The 20,638-nt window shown below is 43.3% G+C and overlaps 2 protein-coding genes across 2 annotated transcripts; one reads left to right on the plus strand and one right to left on the minus strand.

Moving 5' to 3' along the window:
• The first annotated feature begins 243 nt into the window (after positions 1-243).
• LOC133847275 (protein sevenless) lies at positions 244-8,950 on the plus strand. Its single transcript, XM_062282206.1, has 7 exons — positions 244-559; positions 622-870; positions 1,373-1,695; positions 1,753-6,332; positions 6,393-6,670; positions 7,689-8,371; positions 8,433-8,950. Exons 1-7 carry the CDS (start codon positions 383-385, stop codon positions 8,716-8,718), a joined length of 6,576 nt encoding a protein of 2,191 aa, XP_062138190.1. The 5' UTR covers positions 244-382; the 3' UTR covers positions 8,719-8,950.
• Positions 8,951-16,706: 7,756 nt separating this feature from the next.
• LOC133848934 (uncharacterized) lies at positions 16,707-18,969 on the minus strand. Its single transcript, XM_062284684.1, has 3 exons — positions 18,798-18,969; positions 18,590-18,704; positions 16,707-17,060 (listed from the first exon to the last, which is right to left on the minus strand). The coding sequence occupies exons 1-3, from the start codon at positions 18,922-18,924 to the stop codon at positions 16,910-16,912; spliced, it is 393 nt and encodes a 130-aa protein (XP_062140668.1). The 5' UTR covers positions 18,925-18,969; the 3' UTR covers positions 16,707-16,909.
• Between the last annotated feature and the right edge of the window lie 1,669 nt (positions 18,970-20,638).

A 20,638-nucleotide genomic window follows, 5' to 3' on the forward strand; every position in this document is an offset into this window, starting at 1 on the left:
ATGAAAAGATGGCTTCCCATTTTGAAGCTGGTTTTGGTCGCTTTCTGTAACTCCCTCAACCTCTAATCGGAGTTTCTTTGCAGTGCACGAATGGCTGCGCGCAATGGTATCGAGCACTCAAGGAGATCGAGCCCTGTCAGGAGGCCTGCGTGAGTTTCCTTTGACTGCAACTGCAACTGCAAGATAATAAATAAAAGACTCTTTTTTTAGGTTTCCACGCAGTTCTATCCGTTTGACATGCCCTGCATCGGAGCCTGCGAGATGGCACAGCGACAATATTGGCATCTGCAGCGATTGGCGATGACGCAACTGGTGGAGACGACGCAGCCGCAGCTTGTGGAGATGGCGGGGGGAATCGGCGACGCTGACCATCAGGTGGGACATGCAGTTCCCCGAGAACTATTTGGCCAGTCGCCCCTTTAACATACAATACCAGCAACAGAATGAGGAACAGAAACTGGAACAGGAATCACCCTGGCACAACATGGCTGATTACAATTGCGATGAATATTATGTTTGTGAAATTGCGGAAGCACTTATGCCATACACCAGGTATAAGGTAAGTCCGAAGACATAATTCCAATTTCAAATGTAGAACTCACAGTTTAATTCCTCTGCCAGTTTCGCTTTGAGTTGCCCTTCGGGGAGAGCAGCGAGGATGTGCTCTATTCTCCGGCCACGCCCATATATCAAACACCCATGGCAGGTGCTCCGATATCAGCGCCCATCATCACAACACTGTTATCCCTGGACGAGGAACATGTGGCGGTTCACTGGCGTCCAGGACGCTACACGAATGCACCGCTTCAAGGATATCACATACGGTTGAGCAGCGGCGCCAGCAATGCTTCCAGCTCCAACAGGGAAGAGGTGAGTTTTTTTTGTAGACTAAAGATTTGAGTGTGCTGAGAAGGAAATTGAAATGATTGATTCCTTCACATACTGCATTATCGCAGTACAGCACAAAGAATGAGTGTTGGGGCTTAAAGTTGTGCACAACATATATTCAGGGGGCAGTTGTTGATAGGTTATATAAAGTGTTCTGTTCTGAATGATTCATTCGCTGACTGAGCTAGTAAAGTATAGCATAAATGGTAAGAGCTAATAGGCTAGAAGTTGGTTATTAAGTAAAAGTAATTGTATAAAGTTATTTGACTGATCGATTTATTAACTTTCGGAATGCACAAGGTATTAGTGAAAAGAATGAAAAATTGGTCATAAGTGTTCTAAAGTGGTTTGTCCTAAGAGATTGATAATGATTACTGACTGCGCCAGTAACGTACAGCATAAATAGTCAGAGCTAGGAGGATATGTTACTATTATTATACTACAAGTTGTATCTCTCCATTGAACTGAATCTTTTATGCCACAGCTTCTGCCCGCTTCACGTGTCAGCTTCATCTTCAGCGAGCTGCATTCGCTAACCAACTACACTGTGGAGCTGACCATGATCAATAAGCAGGGCAAAGGACCGCCAGCCATGGCCAGCATTCAGACAAAGGCGCCGCTTTCCCCTGAGCAGCTGCGCAGCGTGCTTCTGACCAGCGAGCGCAGTATCAGCTGGCAGTCGCTGGAGTCCGCAGGCGAGTCTCGGATCATCTTTAGTGCCGAAGCAGATGCAACCATCAATGACATGGTCTACTCAGAGCGTCAACAGCAGCTCTGGGTGCTCGATTCCCTGGGGAGACTCTACAGGTGAGTGGTCTAAAGACTAGTTTCAAGACTCGTTCACATGTTCAACTCTTCTCTCAGACAGAAGCTGGAGGAAGACAATTCAAGGCAGCTGCTCCAGATGCAGCTCAACTCCAGCGAGTGGCGGCCACGTCGCCTGAGCCTCGACTGGCTGCATCAGCGTCTCTATCTGGCCGTGGAGGATTCGACCCAGCAGCATCAGTTGTTCAGCTGCAATCAGGACGGAGGCGATGTGCAACAGCTAGTCAAGACAGCGCTGGGAACGAAGGTGCAGCAACTGGAGCTGGATGCGGTCAATGGCTGGCTCTTCTGGATCGATGCTCAAGCTATTTGGCGCCTCGATCTGCACAGCAAGCAGCGGCTGCAGTTGCATCAAGTCCAGCAACTGGGACACTTTGTGTTGCTGCCGCAACGCTGGCTGCTGCAGTTGTTGCAGCAGGAGGATCAGCTGCTGGAGCTGAGCTACGATGGCAGCCACAAGCGGCAGCTGGAGCAACTCCCTAGCGTCCAGCTGGCGGCAACTTTTGCGCTCTCAAGCGACAAGCGACAGCTGCTGGTGGCGAATGCGACACAGCTGCAGCTCCTGGAGCGTCATACCCTGAACGTCATTGTCAGTTGGCCACTATCAGCGGAGCAGGAGCAGCTAGTGCAGCTGACGCCACTGGAGCGACGTCGTCAGCCTTTGGCCTTGGAGGCGGCGACACCACGTGAGCTGCGAGCGCTGCTCGGTGCACAGGCAGCGCAAATCTCGTGGCAGGAACCGGCACTGAATCCCTATCAAGCGGTCTCGAGCAATTGCAGCTACGAACTCGAGGTGCTGGACGTGGCCAGCCAAAGCGCCTACAACATACGCAACATACGCAGTCCACATTTCGGTCTGGAGCGTCTGCAACCGGACAATCTCTACCAGCTGCGTGTGCGTGCCATCAACGCCGCGGGCCAGGCGGGGGAATGGACGTCGGCGCTTCTCTCGCGCACTTGGCCACGCGGGGAGCATCGTTTACGCTGGGCCACGCAACGGGGAGATCTCTATGTGACCAACGAGCTGGGTGCACAGCTGGAACTGCTTCCAGCGCGCCTCGAGCCGATATCCTCCGGTCCGCTCACGCTGCTGAACACCAGCATTGCGTACTACGTGAGCAACGGTACGCTGCGGTGCATCAATCTGCTCCAGCCGCAGCTCAGTTGCCAGGCACCGTCACAGACGCAACATGTGGGCGCCGTCGCCTACGATTGGCGCGGCGGTCTGCTCTACTGGACGGACCTCGAGCGGGACTGTGTGCAGCGTCTGGATCCGCAGAGCGGCTCCCGCGAACTGTTGCCCATTTTCGGCGCACGTCACCTCGCGCTCGATCCCGAGCAGGGACATTTGTATTACGCAAGCGGCGCTCACCTGGCGCGGCGTCCGATGAGCGCTCAGGATACACAGCAGCCCGAGTTGGAGTACTATCACGTGAGCGGACTGGCCGGACAAATCAATGGGTTTAGTTTGGATCTGCAACAGCGGTACATCTATTGGCTGGTCGGAGGTAGTTCGGTTCAGGCTGAGCTGCATCTCTATCGCAGCTCGCTATCACTGGCGAGCGGCAGCCAAGCGCCAGAGATGATCCAGCTGCCACCTGGCGCGTCTGCTGTGCCACACACGCTGCAGTTCCTCCAGCCCCTGAATGCGCTGCTCTGGCTGCAGGGAAAGCAGGCGAGCAGTGCGCAACTGCTGCGGATGTCCGAGCAGCTGGAGTCGGAACATCTGCGCCCCCAGGAACTCTCCGAACCCTTGAGTGCAGTGCAGCTCCTACCGTCCTCTGCCTTATCCGCTCCCGATCCAGGCGTACGTCCGCTCGCCGTGCCACCGGACAGCATACGCATCGATGAGGGCGGCCACTGGGATGACTTCCGATTGCGCTGGCAGCCCGCTGCTAGCGGTGGCAATCACAGCATCTGCTACAAGCTTCTTCTCGAGCACGGCAGCGAGCGTGTGCTCACTCTGGAGCTGGCCACGCCCTTCGCCCGCATCACACAGCTCTCGCATGCGCCGCAGCAGCTGCGAGTCAGCATCACGCCGCACACTTCGTGGCGTGCCGGACCCACCTCGAGTGTACAGTTGTCGACACCGGTGGCGGCGCCCACTCAACCTCGTCGGCTACGCGTCTTCGTCGAGCGTCAGGCTGTGCCGCTGCAACTGGAGCCGAATGTGAGCGCTTTACTCCGCTGGGATGTGCCCGAGGAGGAACATGGCCTAGGAAGTCAGGCGTTGCAGTACCGCATCAGCTGCTGGCAGGGCAGCGAGCTGCACACGGAGCTGCTGCTCAATCAGAGCACCCTCGAGGCGCGCATCGATCAGCTACAGCCGGACGTCACCTATCGCTTTCAGGTGCAGGCGCATGTTGCTGCCACCGGCGTCGCAGCGGGCGCCACTAGCCATGCGCTGCACGTGGCACCTGAGGTGCAGTCGGTGCCGCGACTGCTCTACGCCAATGCCGAGTACATTGGCGAACTGGATCTCGATACGGCGACGCGACGCCAGCTCGTTCACACCGCCAGTCCCGTGGAGCATCTGGCGCTAATGCAGGGCGAACAGCGTTTGCTCTGGGTGAACGAGCATGTCGAGCTGCTCAGCCATGTCCCAGGCTCGGCGCCCGCCAAGCTGGCACGCATGCGTGCCGAGGTCCTCGCTCTGACTGTCGACTGGGTGCAGCGCATTGTCTACTGGGCCGAGCTGGATGCCTCTACACAACCGCCAGCCGCTTGCATCTATCGACTGGACCTCTGTCGCTTCGAGGGACGCATTCTGCAGGGCGAACGCATGTGGAGCACGCCGCCAGGTCAGCTGCTGCACGATCTGGTTGCCCTTCCTCATGCACGTTCGCTTGTCTGGCTGCAGCACGAAATCGGTGCTCGCAATGCGACGCTCGAGGGACGCAGTCTGGCCAACGGGAGTGCGCTCAGCTTTGAGAGCGTACCGGGACCGTTGTGGCGACTCTTCGAGGGCAGTCAGGAGCCGCAGTCGGAGACGCTCAATCTGGTGGATCATCAGGGACGTTTGTGCGTATATCATGTGGCTCGGCAGCTGTGCATGCCGACTGCGCTGCGTTCGCAGCTCAATTTGCTCAGCGATGACATTGCGCAGCTGGCGCAGGACGCCGGCTACATTTATGCCCTGCGCAATGGCAGCGTGCGTGGCTACAGTCGACGGCGACAGCAGCTGGCGTATGTGCTGGATCTGCAGCCGGATGAGGTGCGTCTGTTGCGCGCCTACAACTATCAGGCGTATCCCAGTCGCCGTTGCCTGCTTCTACCCACGTTGGGCGCCATCGAGACGCCCATGTGCGAGGAGACCCACTGCCAGCTGCAGCTGCCAGCGCTCACAGCTGCCTCCGATTGCCCGCTCCCCGTGCCAGGGCTCGAGTATCAGGTGCAGCTCAGCTCAGCGCATGCCCAGCTCCGTCAGCTGCATGCCCTGGCCGGGGAGCAGCTCAACATCACCGGACTGCAGCCGTATCGCGCCTACGAGCTGCGTGTGCGCATCTCCAGCTATTACCAGCAGCGACTCGGACTCGAGGCACTGCAGTTGGCACCGCTGGAGCTCCAGACGGCTGCCGCCACTCCGAGTGCACCTCGGAACTTCAGCGGACGTGCTCTGAGTCCCAGCGAACTGGAGTTGAGTTGGGCAGCGCCGCTGGAGTTGCGCAGCGACAGCGTCTACTATGTGCTGCACTGGCTGCTCGAGGATCAGCAGCTCGAGCAGGCGTTGGAGCAGCCCCTGGTGCAGGAACAGCGCGTGGAAACCGCAGGTACGCAACGGCTGACGGGACTGCAGCCCGGACGTGTCTACCAGGTGTGGGTGCAAGCGCATGCGACGCCAGGGAAGTTCAATCGCAGCGAGTCGCTCTTCCTGCGCTGCTATGCGCCGCTGCCGCCGCTGCAGCTGGAGGAGCTGCACGCCTACGGGATGACGCTCTCGTGGTTCGGCACACCGGATGTGCTCAGCACCTTGGCGCTGGAGTGTCAGTCGCTGCGCGAGCAGCTGCATTTCAACGTGCTGGGCAATCACACGACAATGAGGTTGGAGTCGCTGCAACCGAAGACGCGCTACTCGTGCCGCCTTGCCTTGAACTACGCTGCCTCTCCAGGTGCTCCGGTCTACTACGGTGCCAGTCAGGACTACGAGACGCTGGGGGATGCGCCAAGTGCGCCGGGACGCCCGCAGATCGAGCATATTGCGGGTGAAATCTTTCGCGTGAGCTGGATGCCCGCCGAGGAGCACGGCGATCCCATTCTACTGTACAACATGGAGGCGCTGCAGGCGCGACGCGGCGGTCGGAGGCGACGGCGTCGGGACACCTCAGCGCAGCTGCTGCCGTGGGCCGAGGAGCCAACGGTGCTCGAGGATCAGTGGCTGGACTTTTGCAACACCACCGAATTGAGTTGCCTTGTCCGCGACTTGTACTCGCGACGTCTGTTCCTGTTTCGGGTGCGCGCTCGCAATCGTCCTCATGGCTGGGGTCCCTACAGCGAGGAGAGCGAACGCATCCCTGAGCCGTTTGTCTCACCAGAGAAACGCGGCTCCCTGGTGCTCGCCATCATAGCGCCCGCTGCCATTGTCTCCAGCTGTGTGCTGGCCTTGATCCTAGTGCGAAAGGGTAAAGTCTCTTAACTTTGTTGATGAACTACAAATAATTATAATAATAATTTCTTTGCAGTGCAAAAGCGACGGCATCGCGCCAAGAAGCTGCTGCAGCAGAGTCGACCCAGCATCTGGAGTAATTTGTCTGCACTGCAAACACAACAGCAATTGCTTGCGGCACGCAATCGCACCTTCTCCATGACGCTAAGCGATGCGGACATTGCGTTGCTGCCACAGATCAGCTGGAATCGTTTAACTCTGCTGCGTTTTCTGGGCAGCGGCGCCTTTGGCGAGGTCTACGAGGGTCAGCTTCAAGGGGAGGATGAGGCGCAGCCCCAGCGCGTTGCAATCAAGGTATTTATTCTTCTTTGAGTACATCCTTCCCATAGGGTAGTCATATCAGACACTCCTTTAAAAGCAAAAGTCAGGAGTTTTGATTATAAATAGAATACATTTAGTCTAAGTGATCCTAAACTAACTTGCAAAACTTGAACAACTTTATATGGTATGACATGGTATATTTAAACTTCATATGCATATTTTCATACTAACTATAATACATTTTAGTATTTAATCGATTTTTGGTATATCTTAAATGAATGGGATTTATGTGGTTGCTCTACTATGACATAGTTTAACATTATTTCCATGTAATAGTATATTTTTATACCAGCTATATTTTGTTTCGGCATATCATTGATATATTTTTGGTATATCTCAGAAAAAAATATGTTTTTATGTTGACATGAACTCCTTTACTTATAACAAATTTTGTCAAATGACTCGCTTTTTTGTTCTTCTTATTTTGGTGTAATGGTATATTTTTATACTAACTATTGTGTGTTTTGGTATGTCATCGATATATTTTTAGTATATCTCAGCAAAAAGACGCTTGAAATTGACTCAATCAATACACTTACTTTCTCTCTTTATCTTCTACTCTTCTCACTACGATATAATGGTATATTATTATACTAACTATGTGGAGTTTGGTATATACATATATCTCAGAAATATGCTTTTACATAGAAATGAATTCCTTTACTTATAAATAATTGTGTCCATTGATGCACCAACTCTTTCTCTCACTCTCTCGCTTTTCTCATCTTGATGTAATGGTATATTTTGATACTAACTACATTTAGTTTTGGACAGCTTTTTTGCTAAGATATACCGAATATATATAGGTGATAATATTATATATATATACCAAAGGTATACCACATATATAGAGGTGATAATATATATTTGGTATCTCTTAGCCAAAAAAGCTACTTCCACATTGACTCTTTTCCTCAGAAATTATTATGCCAATTGATCTACTAACTTTCTCTCTCTCTCACTCTCTCTCATTTTGTCTCTTCTTCCGCAGAGCCTGCGCAAAGGCGCCAGCGAGTTTGCCGAGCTGCTGCAGGAGGCGCAGCTGATGAGCAACTTCAAGCACGAGAACATCGTTTGCCTTATTGGCATCTGCTTCGACAGCGAGTCCATTTCGCTGATCATGGAGCACATGGAGGCCGGAGATTTGCTCAGCTATCTGCGCGCTGCGCGTCCCAACAGCCAGGAGCAGCTGCCCGGGCAGACTGAGACGCAGACGACGACGACGACTCCGACTTCGACTCCGGTGCCGATGCTGCAACTGCCTGATCTGCTGGCCATGTGCCTTGATGTGGCCAATGGCTGCAGCTATCTGGAGGATATGCATTTCGTGCATCGCGATCTCGCGTGTCGCAATTGTTTGGTGTCGAATGGCGCCGCCGTTGGGGGTCGACGCATTGTCAAGATTGGGGACTTTGGCTTGGCGCGCGACATTTACAAGAGCGACTACTACCGAAAGGAGGGCGAGGGTTTGCTCCCGGTGCGTTGGATGGCGCTCGAGAGTTTGGTGGATGGCATCTTTAGCACACAGTCCGATGTGTGGGCTTTCGGTGTGCTCTGCTGGGAGATTCTAACGCTTGGCCAGCAACCATACGCGGCGCGGAACAATTTCGAGGTGCTTGCTCATGTCAAGGACGGCGGACGTCTGCAGCCGCCCGACGAGTGTCCCGAGAAGCTGTAAGTAGTCCCATTTAGTACCCCAGGGTTCTAAACTAACTTTTTACATCGCTTTTTTTAGTTATGCTCTGCTGCTGCAATGCTGGCGTTGTGAGCCTTGGGAGCGGCCAAGCTTCAGACGCTGCTACAACACGCTGCAGTCGATCAACTCTGAGCTTCACAGTCCGAGCTCAAATGTTTCCGTTCCCAAACCCGAAGCGCGTGTGCATTTCGATGAGGCAACGGAGCACCAAAGCACCAAAGAAAACACAACGCCAGCAAATAGCGTCAGTTCAAGCACAAACAAAACAGTCGCAGACAATCGCCAGCAGCAGCTTTATGCCAACGAAGGCGTCTCGCGCCTCTGAGCAGCAGCTGCCTCTTCAATCCCGCCTCGCTTCGCTTCGCCTTGCATCTCTAGCATTATGGTTTCTATTTAATCGATTTACCTATTTTGTACTGAGTCTCTAATCGATGAATCGATGGAATATCTAAAGATAAACCTCAAGTCTTGCCTGTAATTCAAATGGTTTTTTTTTGTCATGTTTTTTATATGCTATACAATATTGAGTAAAAATAAAATGTAATACATAATTCTAATTTTTATAGTATTCAACTTTTCGGATATAATTATTTGCACTTTGATGAAGCTCTTTTTGATTTGTCCATTATTACATCGGTGAGTTCTGAAACACTTTAAATTCTATATCGAATTGTTGTGTGAGAATTTCAGTCTCCCCTTCCTAAGTTAAGTTAATCATTTTCATTAGTTAATAAATATACATAATACATTGCGTTTTTTGTATGAAGTATACGCAAGTTGTAGTAAATAAAGTATACGTAGTATATTTCGGATATGGCGTATAAGAATTTAATATAATGTATACGTAGTATATTTTAGGTGTGAAGTATATTTTGCATATGAAGTATACGCAACATTCGTAGTATAAAAAGTATACGTAGAATATGGAGTATACGTAGTATATGGAGTATACGTAGTATATAGAGGTAACGTAGTATACGTAGTAGATGAAGTGTATGTGGTATATGAAGTATACGTAGTAAATGGCATGTGAAGTGTCTACTATATTTTTGACAGATCAAGTATACGCAGTAACATATTAAATATGCACAGTATATTCATACATACATATATGGAGTATAAGCAGTATATTTTGTACATGCAATGTGTTTAGGAGGTAAAACTGTAAGCATTATTTTTTTGCATATGACGTATTCGCAATATTCGTAGTATATGAAGTAAACGTAGTATACGTAGTATATCAAGTATACGTAGTATTTGAAGTACACATATGGCAAGTAAAGTGAATGCAGTATATTTTGTTGATCATCTATACGTAGGATATTTTCTATGTGAAGTAGTATATTTTGGAATATATTTCGTATGTGCATTACATGAAGTATACGCAATGTGTGTTGTGGCTTAAATATAAACAGTGTATGTTGTATATGAAGTAAACGTAATATAGTATAGGCAATATATTTGCTATATGAAGTATATTTTGCACACTTTGCACAGTGCAGTATTTTCGTATTATGTGAATTATAAATAGTATATTTTATGCGTGAGGTATACAAAATGAACACATTTTACATTTTACAGTGCTGTAGTTGCAGTATATTTTAAATATATGTATATGTTTCGCATATGAAGTATACGCAATGTATGCAGCGAGTGAAGTACATATTATATATGCAATATATTTTGTATATGAATTATACTCAGTAACAGATAAAGTAGTGTATAAAATGTTAGTTAGGTTGCTTCGATTTTTTAAATTATTTTGATAAAATTATATTTCAACTGCTCTTTGAATATTTTCCTGACCAGAAAATCTTGAATAACTTCTTTTGGCTGTCTTTTTCTCTTACTTGATTTCCCTCAAATTAAATTGCATGCAATTTGCTGCGTCGCTTTAAGCGAGAAATATGTGCGTGCGTGTGTGTGTGTGTGTGTGTGTGTGTGTGTGTGTGTGTTTGTGTGTCGTGTCTTTAAGCATGGTCTATATTATCCGCTTGTTCAACTTTGCGAATTGAAAATGCTCGTAAAGTGCAAATGAGCTTTGAGGCTGAGCAATTAGAAACTGTGTCCTGGCCAACTGGCAAAGGACTTTGCCGTCGACTTTGGCCTAGATTTGTGCTGGACACGTGCCGCGGCTTAGAGACTTCCACGTCGGTCCTTCAGGTCGCTTTTGACTGGGCGTTATTTTAATTTCATTAAAAATTTGCGACTTTATGGTATTGGGAAAAAGTTGTAGCCCGATATTTTATTAAGCTTTTTGTGTGCGTGTGCGTGTGTGTGTGTGTGTGTTTTGTCTCTTTTCTATTTTGCTTTGCTTTGTCTTGAACTTTCTGGAAAGTTGTCGGATATATTCAAGTACTTTTTTCTTTTTTCATTTTTTGGTATTCATTCTTTTTGGCACACAATCGAATTAAATGCGATTTTTTGCCAAAAGGCTTTTCTTTACACATTTTTGCTGCTCTCGCTTTATCGTTTTCTCTTTCTTTCACGCACTTTGCTCTTCAGCTTGCAGGTGTTAAAGCAACACGAACTAAAGAGCTCAGCGACAGACAACCGAATAATTCGTCTGCATTTTTGCATATGCCTCCATCTCGACCTCGACCTCGCATCGAATCGCATCGCATTGAATCGTATCAAATCGAATCGCATTTCACAAAGCGTCAAAGTTGCCAGGCAACCGCTCCCAAAAGAAGGGGGCGTGTGTACATAGGGGGGCGTGCCAAGGGTGCGTGCCGCCTAAATAACAAATTGTAAATAGCGCCGCATAAATCGATTACCGCTCTGCGTCCTTTTCCCTGCGCCTGCAACATAAATAAACCATTTTTAATATGCGCGTAAGCAGTTTTCCCCTCGCATACCCTGTAGCTCCAAAGCGTTGATGGGGTATATTAACTTGCCACCAGTTGAAGTTTGAATGAAACTTATTTTCTTTTGTAATTTGTACATATTCATTTATTTAAATGCAAATTTTGTGTAATTGAAATCAACTTAATAACAAATATATAATACAAATTAACTTAAAAAATTAAAAATAAATAAAAGTACATCAATTAAGAAATGTATAATAAATAGTATGCCATAAAATGTTGAATATGTCAGCCAAAGCAGTCTTTAAATATACCAAATTAATATACAGCAAAGATATTAAAAATATACCGAATGTTATGGATGGTATATTCACTTAGTACTAACTTCAAAGTATACCAAAGAGTGCATAATATACCAAACTGTTGGGCAAAACAGTTTAAAAACATACTAAATAAATATACCGAAAATATTCTAAAATATAAAAGTATTATAAATAGTGATTAATAAATAAATTCAAGTTAAAGCTGGGAATAAAATTAAACATAAATTCTTAAATTAATAATAAATAATATAATATACATACATATACTACAAAAATGTGTAATGAATAGTAAGTAAGAAATAATGTGGAATATTAAAGAAAGAATATTATTAAATGAAAAACTAAACTGTAACTTTACCCATAATCGTATTTGAAATTTGTCCATTACTCTTGACATTTTCTCTTACTAAGCCAGCAACAGTTAAAGGGTATATCACCAGTCTGGTATGCCCCACATTGTGCCCAAGTTTGTAATGTAGCTGCTTAGCTCGCGTTTGCTTTGCCTTTACTTATTTTCTTTATTTCCTCAACGCAACGCATCGCATCGCATCGCATTGGGGGCAACTGAAGGTTGTCGTTGAGTTGCCATTGATTTCGCTTGTTGGTTTTTCGGGATGCCACTGGATTTGGTATTTGGTATTGCTGCGTTATTATAAGTATGTATGTGTATGTGTATGTGTATGTGTATATCCCATATTCATTCAATCCTTGGGGATGCTGAGAGCAACTCGAGCGCGGCGGCAAGGATTTAATTTTATTACCTTGCCGCGTCTCCTGTTGACTTATTATGCTGATATGATTAAGTGCTGCTGGTTGCCTGAGATGCTCCTAGCGATGCCTCCTCCTCCTCACTTCTCCTCCCACTTCTTCATTCTTGGCCTAGCTTATGAGCTACCTCAAGTTTCGCTTTTTGCCGCTTGCCGCTTAGTCAGCTGTCTATAAAATCAAAATTGTGGCTTTCGCTACTTGATGGATGGTTGCCTCATGATGCAGGGCTGCGATGACGAAGTCAGCTTCGGTCAGAGCAAATCATTTCTATACGAGGCAATGATTAAAGCATTACTTTTGTATGGCAGAGAAACGACTACAATCTGGTATATTTTGCACGCTATGGTATATTTGCAATGTGATAGTATGTTATATAATTCGGTTTACTTTTGTATTTTTTGGGTGTATAAATTTGTTATATTTTTTTGTGCTTCTTCACTTTACGGTATATTTTTAATGTATATAGTACTACATGGATATACCAAATTTAACCTATGGGAAATTGTAGTATTTTTTCGGTATATTATATTATATATACTCAGTATATTTTTAGATTGTGTACTCCATGGTGTATTTATTCTATATCGGCATATCAAATATAGACTTCTGTATATTTTAAGATTTTTACGGTATATTAATTTAGTATATTTTTACACTGCCTTTGTGCCCTTTGGTATTTTTCGGAATTTGAATTCGGTATATCTTCAGACTGCTTTTGTATTCTGTTGTATATTTTAAACGCGGTACTATATCGATAAACCAAATATGGCCTTCAGTATATTATTAGTATTTTACGGAATATAAATTTGGTATATTTGTAGCATATGGTCGAATTGAAAATACAGGTAGAGAGTATCCCACAGTCGAGTACACTTGATATACCAAATATAGTATTCAGTATATTTTAGTATTTTTGCGGTATAATTTTAGAATAGTGTTCTATTGAAAAGAAGTAGTGTATATCTAACAGTCTAGCACACTCGATTGTAGTTTTCTTGCTTATTTCTTTTGAATCGGAAAACATTTCGGTTGTTGAATTTATTTCGATGTAGGTTTTAGATAATCAAATTGAAAATGAATGTCCGAGCTAAGTTCATGAAATGCTTTAGTTTATTATATACTCATTTTATATTTTCAGTTTAATATATAAAACCCAAACCAAAAAGGAAGTCAGCATTTAGTTTGCTGCTGTTGCTAATAAAATTCCATTTTAATGTCATTAAGTTTTATTTTCTTAACATTTTGCGCAAAAAACTTATAAAAGGTGGAAAGCACTTAAAATTTTTGTCCACCCGCAGGTATTATATCTCCTCTCTCTTTTCTCCTCTGTTTTCTCCCTCAGTTCTCCACTCTTCTTCCTCTTTTCTCCCTCAGCATGCTTGAGCTTGCTTGCAGCTCATGTCTCCCTCGCAACTGGCACAATTGATTGAAATTAGATGAGCTTTTCATAATACAAGACTTAAGTCCCACTTTTGGGTGTGTGTGTGTGTGTGTGTGTGTGTGTGCGTGTCCTTGTTGTGCGTGTGCGTTTTTCCATTAAGTCACCTGCTGTCGTTTTCTCTACCTCACGTGGCCACAGCAACAAGCCAGCGACATTGCGAGCTATTTTCCTGCATCCTTGCAGCTGCTGACTGACTCACTGACTGACTGACTGACTCACTGATTGACTGACTCCGTTGAAAGTTGTCGTTGTCGTTGCTGCTGCTGGTTTAGGGACAACACGCTAATATCCCTCAAGTTGCCTTCAAATTGGTTATTAAAAGAGAGCCAACTAACTGAAGCCGCGGCACAAATAAATTGAGATGCGGTTATGCCATAAATACGAGCATCAAGCTCAATCTCAATCTCTAGCTGAAGCTGAAGCTGAAGCTCTAGCTTCAAGTCCTTGCCGAGCTCTCAAGCAACTTTAAGAGCCTGCTATCAAAAATGTCCTGCAACTACGTGCATAACTTTGCCTGCAACTTTTACCTGCAGTCTCTCTCCCCTCTCTCTCTCTCTCTTGTGTGTGTAATTTTACATAAGCAAAGCTTCCTTCGACTCGACTCGACTCGACTCGACTCGAGTTGCCAAAGAAGTTTACCTAATCAGTTTCAGTTTTCAGCTACAGTTTAAAAAGACATAACATGCAGCAGGCTGTAGTGAGGCTGAAATGAAAAGCAAATTATGTTTGCAGCCCACTTTCACAAGCTCAGCAAAACACTTTTCCCTCAACTTAATCGATTTAGTTTGCATAAAGTTATCGAACACTGAAAATCGCACCACGAAAAATACAACTTGTCAGCGAAAGCGGCTTAAACATTACAAAGACAACAATAACGTGCTGAAATCATGAATAAAATTTTGATTCAAGATCATATGATGTCCAAATTGAATCAAGAAGGTTTATTTTTAAACCAAGATCAAAATTCTACAAAAATTCTAGATCGCCCAAACTTAAAATTCAAGATTTTTATAAAAAAACAAGTAAGAAATTTCGGCTGTGAGATACCCGAATAAAAGCGAAACAGCGCGGAATTATTGTTAGTATATACCAATACTAAAAATATATCAAGTGGTATATTTGGTATATAGTTTAGCATATATCCAAATATACCAAATTATCACCCAAGGCACTATAAATATATACAAATAAATATACCGCAAAAATACTAAAATATACCAACGGTTGTATTTAGTATATCAATTTAGTACTACATTCAAAATATACCATATGATACGAAATATGTCAGATTGTCCGACAAAGTAGTATAAAAATATACCAAATGAATATTCCTCGAAAATACTAAACATATACCAAAAGCCATAATTGGTATATTGACATAGTACTACATTCAAAATTTATCAGAGAGAGCAGAATATACCAGATTATTTTATACAATATACCAAATAGATTTACCGCAAAAATACTATAAATATACCAAAGGCTGTATTTGATATATTGATATATATTGATATTGATACATTCAAAATATACAAAAGTGTGTAATATATACCAGATTGTCACCCAAAGCAACTAAGTAGGCGCTGATCAAGAATATATACCTCTTCTGCTCATATGTATGTTATAATACCCATTTACCTTGTGGGTAGCGGGTATAAAAAAAAACGCAAGGCGTAATTCGTGCTGCACGTGCATCTTCAGCTTTGACACTTCCACCCTTTTTGGCTGCTTTGATGCCGCTCCAAATTCGCCAATTCTCTAACCGCTGCCTGCCCCACATATTCTGCCCCTGCCCCTGCCTCCCTGCTCCTGCCTTCATGCCACTCCCCTTTTGGGGGCAAACCAAGCTCGTTCATTATTTCGCACTAATTAACGTTTTGCGACAAAAGGTGAGCTTTATACACGCGAGTATGTAGTTTTTTCATTTCGTACAATATTATTATTTTTTTTTCGTTTCAACTGCTGCTGCGCAGTTGCAGTTGCAGCTGCAGCTGCAGTCGCTGCACTCCACGTGGGGAGACGTGCCACTCCAATGGGGCACTTGTGCGGGGCGCGTTAATTGCTGTTTATGAGCGGGCTTCGTCCCGTAATTAAGCAACTTCTTTGCCAGCTGGCAAAAGCGAGAGCGACAGCGAGAGCAACTGCAGCTAAATATTGTGTGGAAAATATATAAAAGAGATAAAGAACATTCAAAAGTATCTCTAATACAAAACAGAGAGACAGAGTATCTATAATGGCGAGCAAGTGGCTAGTTATTTTGAGTTAGTGTAAGCAATCTTCTACTGAAAGATACTTTTATAAAAATAGAGAGCAACTTTGAATCTGAATATCTTTTTGAACAACTGTGATATTTGAAAGTATCTATACTGTAATTGAAGAAGTAGATAAAAGAAGAAGCCCATCTAGTTAATGTAGAATGAATATATAAGTAATCTTCTATTGCAAGATAGTACTTATATACAAAGAAATTTATAGAATGGCATTTAAAAGTATAATATCTGCGATATATGTTACAATTGAGCTTCTAAGAGTGAAAAGAAGATGTAGTTATTGATAAAGATAAACAGATTTCTGTATTGTAAATATATTTCGAATTTACTATTAAAGATATTAACTACAATCTCTGAAGGTGTTTTATTTGCTTTACACAATACATAGTATCTATAAAGCATAGAGAATGAGGGGCATTTATGTGCAAGATACATTCATCTGCTACTTTAAATAGTTATGTATTAGCTGCGAAGACTTAAAGTTGATAATAAATTGATATCTCAAAATATCTACAAAGGCGATGCAGCCAAAGAAGATGCAGACATCAGTCAGATACATTTAAGCTACTAATGTGAATAGCTACAAATGTGAATTACTTAGCTTTAAGCAGATTTGAAATGTATTATTAGAAATGAACATGAAGGTAAAAACTGGAAGTGTAAAGAAAATTAAACACATTTTCCCCTGAGCAGAGAAAAACAAATTGTGTTAACCACTCTGGAGACAGAGTATTAAATAGTTGTTATTAAAAATGACAAAAAAAAAAACGAGAAAACGAGAAAACGAATTAAAGAGTTTACAAAATGAAAATGTACAAAATAAATAAGCATAGACTGTGGACGCTTAATCCAACTGGCATCTCTTTTCGAGTTTTTCTCTCCAGCTTCCATCTTCCAGCTTCTTCTTCTACGCTCCCTCGGCGGCGTCTCTCTCGATGTAGTAGGGAACTCCGTTGTCCTTCTTGCACTTGTATCTCAGCTGGCAGCATTCCGGGAACGGTTTCGTGGGATTGATGCGCTCCCCGTGATTGCATTTATCGATGCGCAATTTACCGCAACTACAGCGAGCGAGTGAGAAATGGAAAAAGACAGCGAGACATAGAAAGAGATGGAGACGCAAATTTAATGACATACACAGAGATCTTAAAGAATACAATCTTGAAGTAAGATTTTAAGGTTTGAAAAATCTTAAATCAAGATTTTTATACAAAACTGGCATTTTGCGATTAAAACATCTTATTTTAGGATTATAATCTTGATTCAACAAATTTTAAAGATTGGGCAATTTCGATTTTTTGTGGAATTTCAATCTTGATTCAAGAATAAACCTTCTTGGTTCAATTTTGAGATCAAACAATCTTGATTGAACATTTTATTTCTGATTTAGCACGTTTTTTCTTTCAGTGTACGTTAACATTCCACTTTTGGTTGGGAAAGCGGAAGGCCTTCTGTCTCTGAACTTAATATGTCAATTCCTGGCACATTTCTTTACCCTTTCCCATTCATGGTATTTTAGCAATACTCGAAGTGCGGCTTTGCTTCTTTGATGCACTTTCGTCTGCATCGATTTCGTGTATTGAATTATTATTTCATCTTTGCTAACAGCAATGAAATGAGAGGGAATATAATAAACTATGAAAACTCTTTATGTTTATGGACAGTTCCATTTCATTGCATCTCTTAATTAATGAGCAAAGCAATTCCTTTTTTTATATTCACTTCTTTTTATGTAAATTTGAATATCGTTTCGATTTTGTATGATCAATGCATTAATGCGATTCAATTTTGCACGCAATGTTTTTACGTATACTTAATATTTCAGTTCTTAACAACGAGAATTTTGGTATATTATATTTGGTATACTCCATCATATATTTTGAATGCAGTACTGTAACAGTATACCAATTATAACTTTTAGTATATTTTAGTATTTTTGTGGTATATGAATTTGGGATATTTTTAGACTAATCTGATATATTGTGTACTCTACGGTATATTTTGAACATAAAACTGTATCAATATACCAAAAATGGCATTTGGTATTTTTTTTTTAGTATTTTTGCGGTATATTAATTTATTACTATAGCTGTAATGCTTGTTTTATGTTGTTCTTTCTTGAAGTTTTCACATTTTTTTTTAATATTCATTTTTTAAAATTATAAACGAGCTTTATAAAGCAGTTTTCTTGAAGTTTTCACTTTGTTGTGCACAAATCTTTAGTGCCTAATTAAGATGAGCTGAATTGAGAGCTTGCACTTGGGTTTGCACTTCGTATTGCGCCAACTTGCGCAACTTCATCGAGTACACAATAATATTGAACAAAAAAAAAGAGAACACAAAACTCTGGAATTCGACGTTCGACTTTTGACGTTGTCATCAACGCCCTACGACGACGTCGACGTCGACGTCTCTGTTGTCAGCATTAGCGTTGGCGTCTTATCAGTGCAAAACATTTCGAATGTTTGTGCGTTCTCTGTTCGTGCGTCTGTCTGTCTGTCCGTCCGTTTGTCTGTCTGTCTGTCTGTATGTCTGTTCGTCTCTCTGTGTGCTGTTCGATTGTCTATAGTGTGTCCATGGCCAGACTCACCCCTCGATAAGTATGGAGCCATCCTCGTGGCACGTCAAACGCTGGCAGGGCGGGATGCCATTGTTGACGCCCAGCTGCAGCACTTCGCTGCGATAAACGCATTTGCCGGGACTCGCTACAGAAGCGGAGAGATGAGGGAGAGAAGAGAGAGAGAGAGGCGGTCAGCTTAGTGGTTTTTGGCTGGCAAATCAATCATGTTCGTTCGTACCTGGATCGACGGGAATCAGGGCGCGATAGCCACTCACCTCCGTCATGTGGAGCAGCAGACACAGCACGAAGCTGGCAAAGATGAGACTCGCTGTCGATTTGCTCCCTAAACGTTCCTTCAACAACATATTGTGTGACGCTACGCTTTCGTGTTCGAAACCAAACTGCCAGCCAGCTGTCGCTTTGCGATCTAAAAAACTCGCCAAGTGTCCCACTTGGGAGAACGTCGCGGGAAACGAAGCCAGCGAAAAACGAAGATGCCATCGAAAACATCATCATCATCATCATCAACATCATCATCGTCATCGTCATCGACATCGACATCTGTGTTATTATTTCGGTCACTTGTTTCTATTGCTATTGCTATTGCTGTTCTTCTCTGGCTCGTGTTGTTCTCCTTTGTGGCTTAGATTCACCAATTGGTTTGTTTTTTATACACTTCACAGCGCGGCTACATTCGCTGCTCACTCAAGAGTTTCAATCAAACTGAAACATATGCCTCTTATAAGTTACTCTTTATCAATCAAAGCAATTCTCGCTTGTTGTTGATGTCCGATTGAGTCAATCACATGTCAATCAACAACTCAATTAATATACAAGTTTTTTTATTCAATTTACATACGTGAAAATCCTTCAATCACGGATGCATTCACTGATTCAATCATTTAAGTAATGATTCAATCAAATATTCAGCAAATTACATATTCATTCAATGAGTGTTTTAGTCATTTATAGAGAAACCAGAGGGATTTTGTACATAAGTTTTAAATATATCAATCAGTCAAGCAATGCATTAATCAGTCATTCTAATCTATGGGGAAAGTTTGTCAAGCTCACTCATTCAAATCATCAGACAGTCAATCAGTCAAGAAATACTCTTTCAGTTAATACTTCAATCAGTCAATCAACACAACAGTCAATGCTCAACATTGAGTTCACTCAGCTTAACATAAGTGAGTCAGTCAATCAGTCAAACAATACTTATTCAATCAATCAAGCAATGCTATAACTTTATAAATGCATCCAATCAGTCAATCAATCAAGCATAACTTTCACTCGGTTAATGCATTAATCAGTCAATCAACCTAATGATCAATGATTGGTTTAGGATTGACTTAGCTAAACATCATTCAGTTAATCTATCAATCAATCAAGCAATGCTATCACTTTGTCTATGCACAAAAAGACAATCAATCAAGAATTACTTTAACTCAGATAATGCACAAACAGTCAATCAGGTATTATTTTAATTTAGTTAATGCATCAATCAGTCAAGCATTACTTTCACTCCGTTAATGCATCAATCAATTAATCAATTAATAATTTCCTTCAGTTAAAACATTCTTCAGTCAATCTACCCGATGATTTGGTTTCGTTTGCTAAACTCACAAAGTTCGTCAATCAAACAGTCAAGCGCACATCAATCAGTCTAATCGAAGTTTGCAAAATATTTGAGAGTATTCAATGTTCGTCCACACTCGACTTTCGATTTCTTAATTGTTTTCAATATTTTTGTTTTTGTGTTTTTTCCTATTTCCTATTTTATAGTTTCTAGCCTAAGGTTGTGTGAGTGAGTGTGTGTGTGAGTGTGTTGTAGTGTTGCTGCTGTATTGCGTTCTGTTGTTGATTATTATGTATTACTATTTAATTGAAGGCGCACTGTCGGCATCGGTCTCTTGTTGTTGTTTGCTCGGGTCAGCGAGTTTATCATGGACTCGACTCATCCATTGACTCGCCACTTGCTGCTTGCTGCTTGCTGCTCGCTGCTTGCCACTTGCCACATGTGGGATGCTTCTCTGCCTGACTCTGTTTTTATTGCTGCGAATTGTATTTGAAATGTTT

Source organism: Drosophila sulfurigaster, chromosome X (genome assembly GCF_023558435.1).
Source record: "Drosophila sulfurigaster albostrigata strain 15112-1811.04 chromosome X, ASM2355843v2, whole genome shotgun sequence".
Lineage (NCBI taxonomy): Eukaryota > Metazoa > Arthropoda > Insecta > Diptera > Drosophilidae > Drosophila > Drosophila sulfurigaster.

Bases quoted from the DNA above. Each gene is read 5' to 3' on its own strand.
- LOC133847275 (XM_062282206.1), top strand. From the start codon at position 383: ATGCAGTTCCCCGAGAACTATTTGGCCAGTCGCCCCTTTAACATACAA. The intron at 560-621 runs GTAAGTCCGAAG...TTCCTCTGCCAG, and splicing joins TGCCATACACCAGGTATAAG to TTTCGCTTTGAGTTGCCCTT. The intron at 8,372-8,432 runs GTAAGTAGTCCC...CGCTTTTTTTAG, and splicing joins GACGAGTGTCCCGAGAAGCT to TTATGCTCTGCTGCTGCAAT.
- LOC133848934 (XM_062284684.1), bottom strand. From the start codon at position 18,924: ATGTTGTTGAAGGAACGTTTAGGGAGCAAATCGACAGCGAGTCTCATC. The intron at 18,705-18,797 runs GTACGAACGAAC...CCGCTTCTGTAG, and splicing joins CCTGATTCCCGTCGATCCAG to CGAGTCCCGGCAAATGCGTT. The intron at 17,061-18,589 runs GTGAGTCTGGCC...CGCTCGCTGTAG, and splicing joins GGCTCCATACTTATCGAGGG to TTGCGGTAAATTGCGCATCG.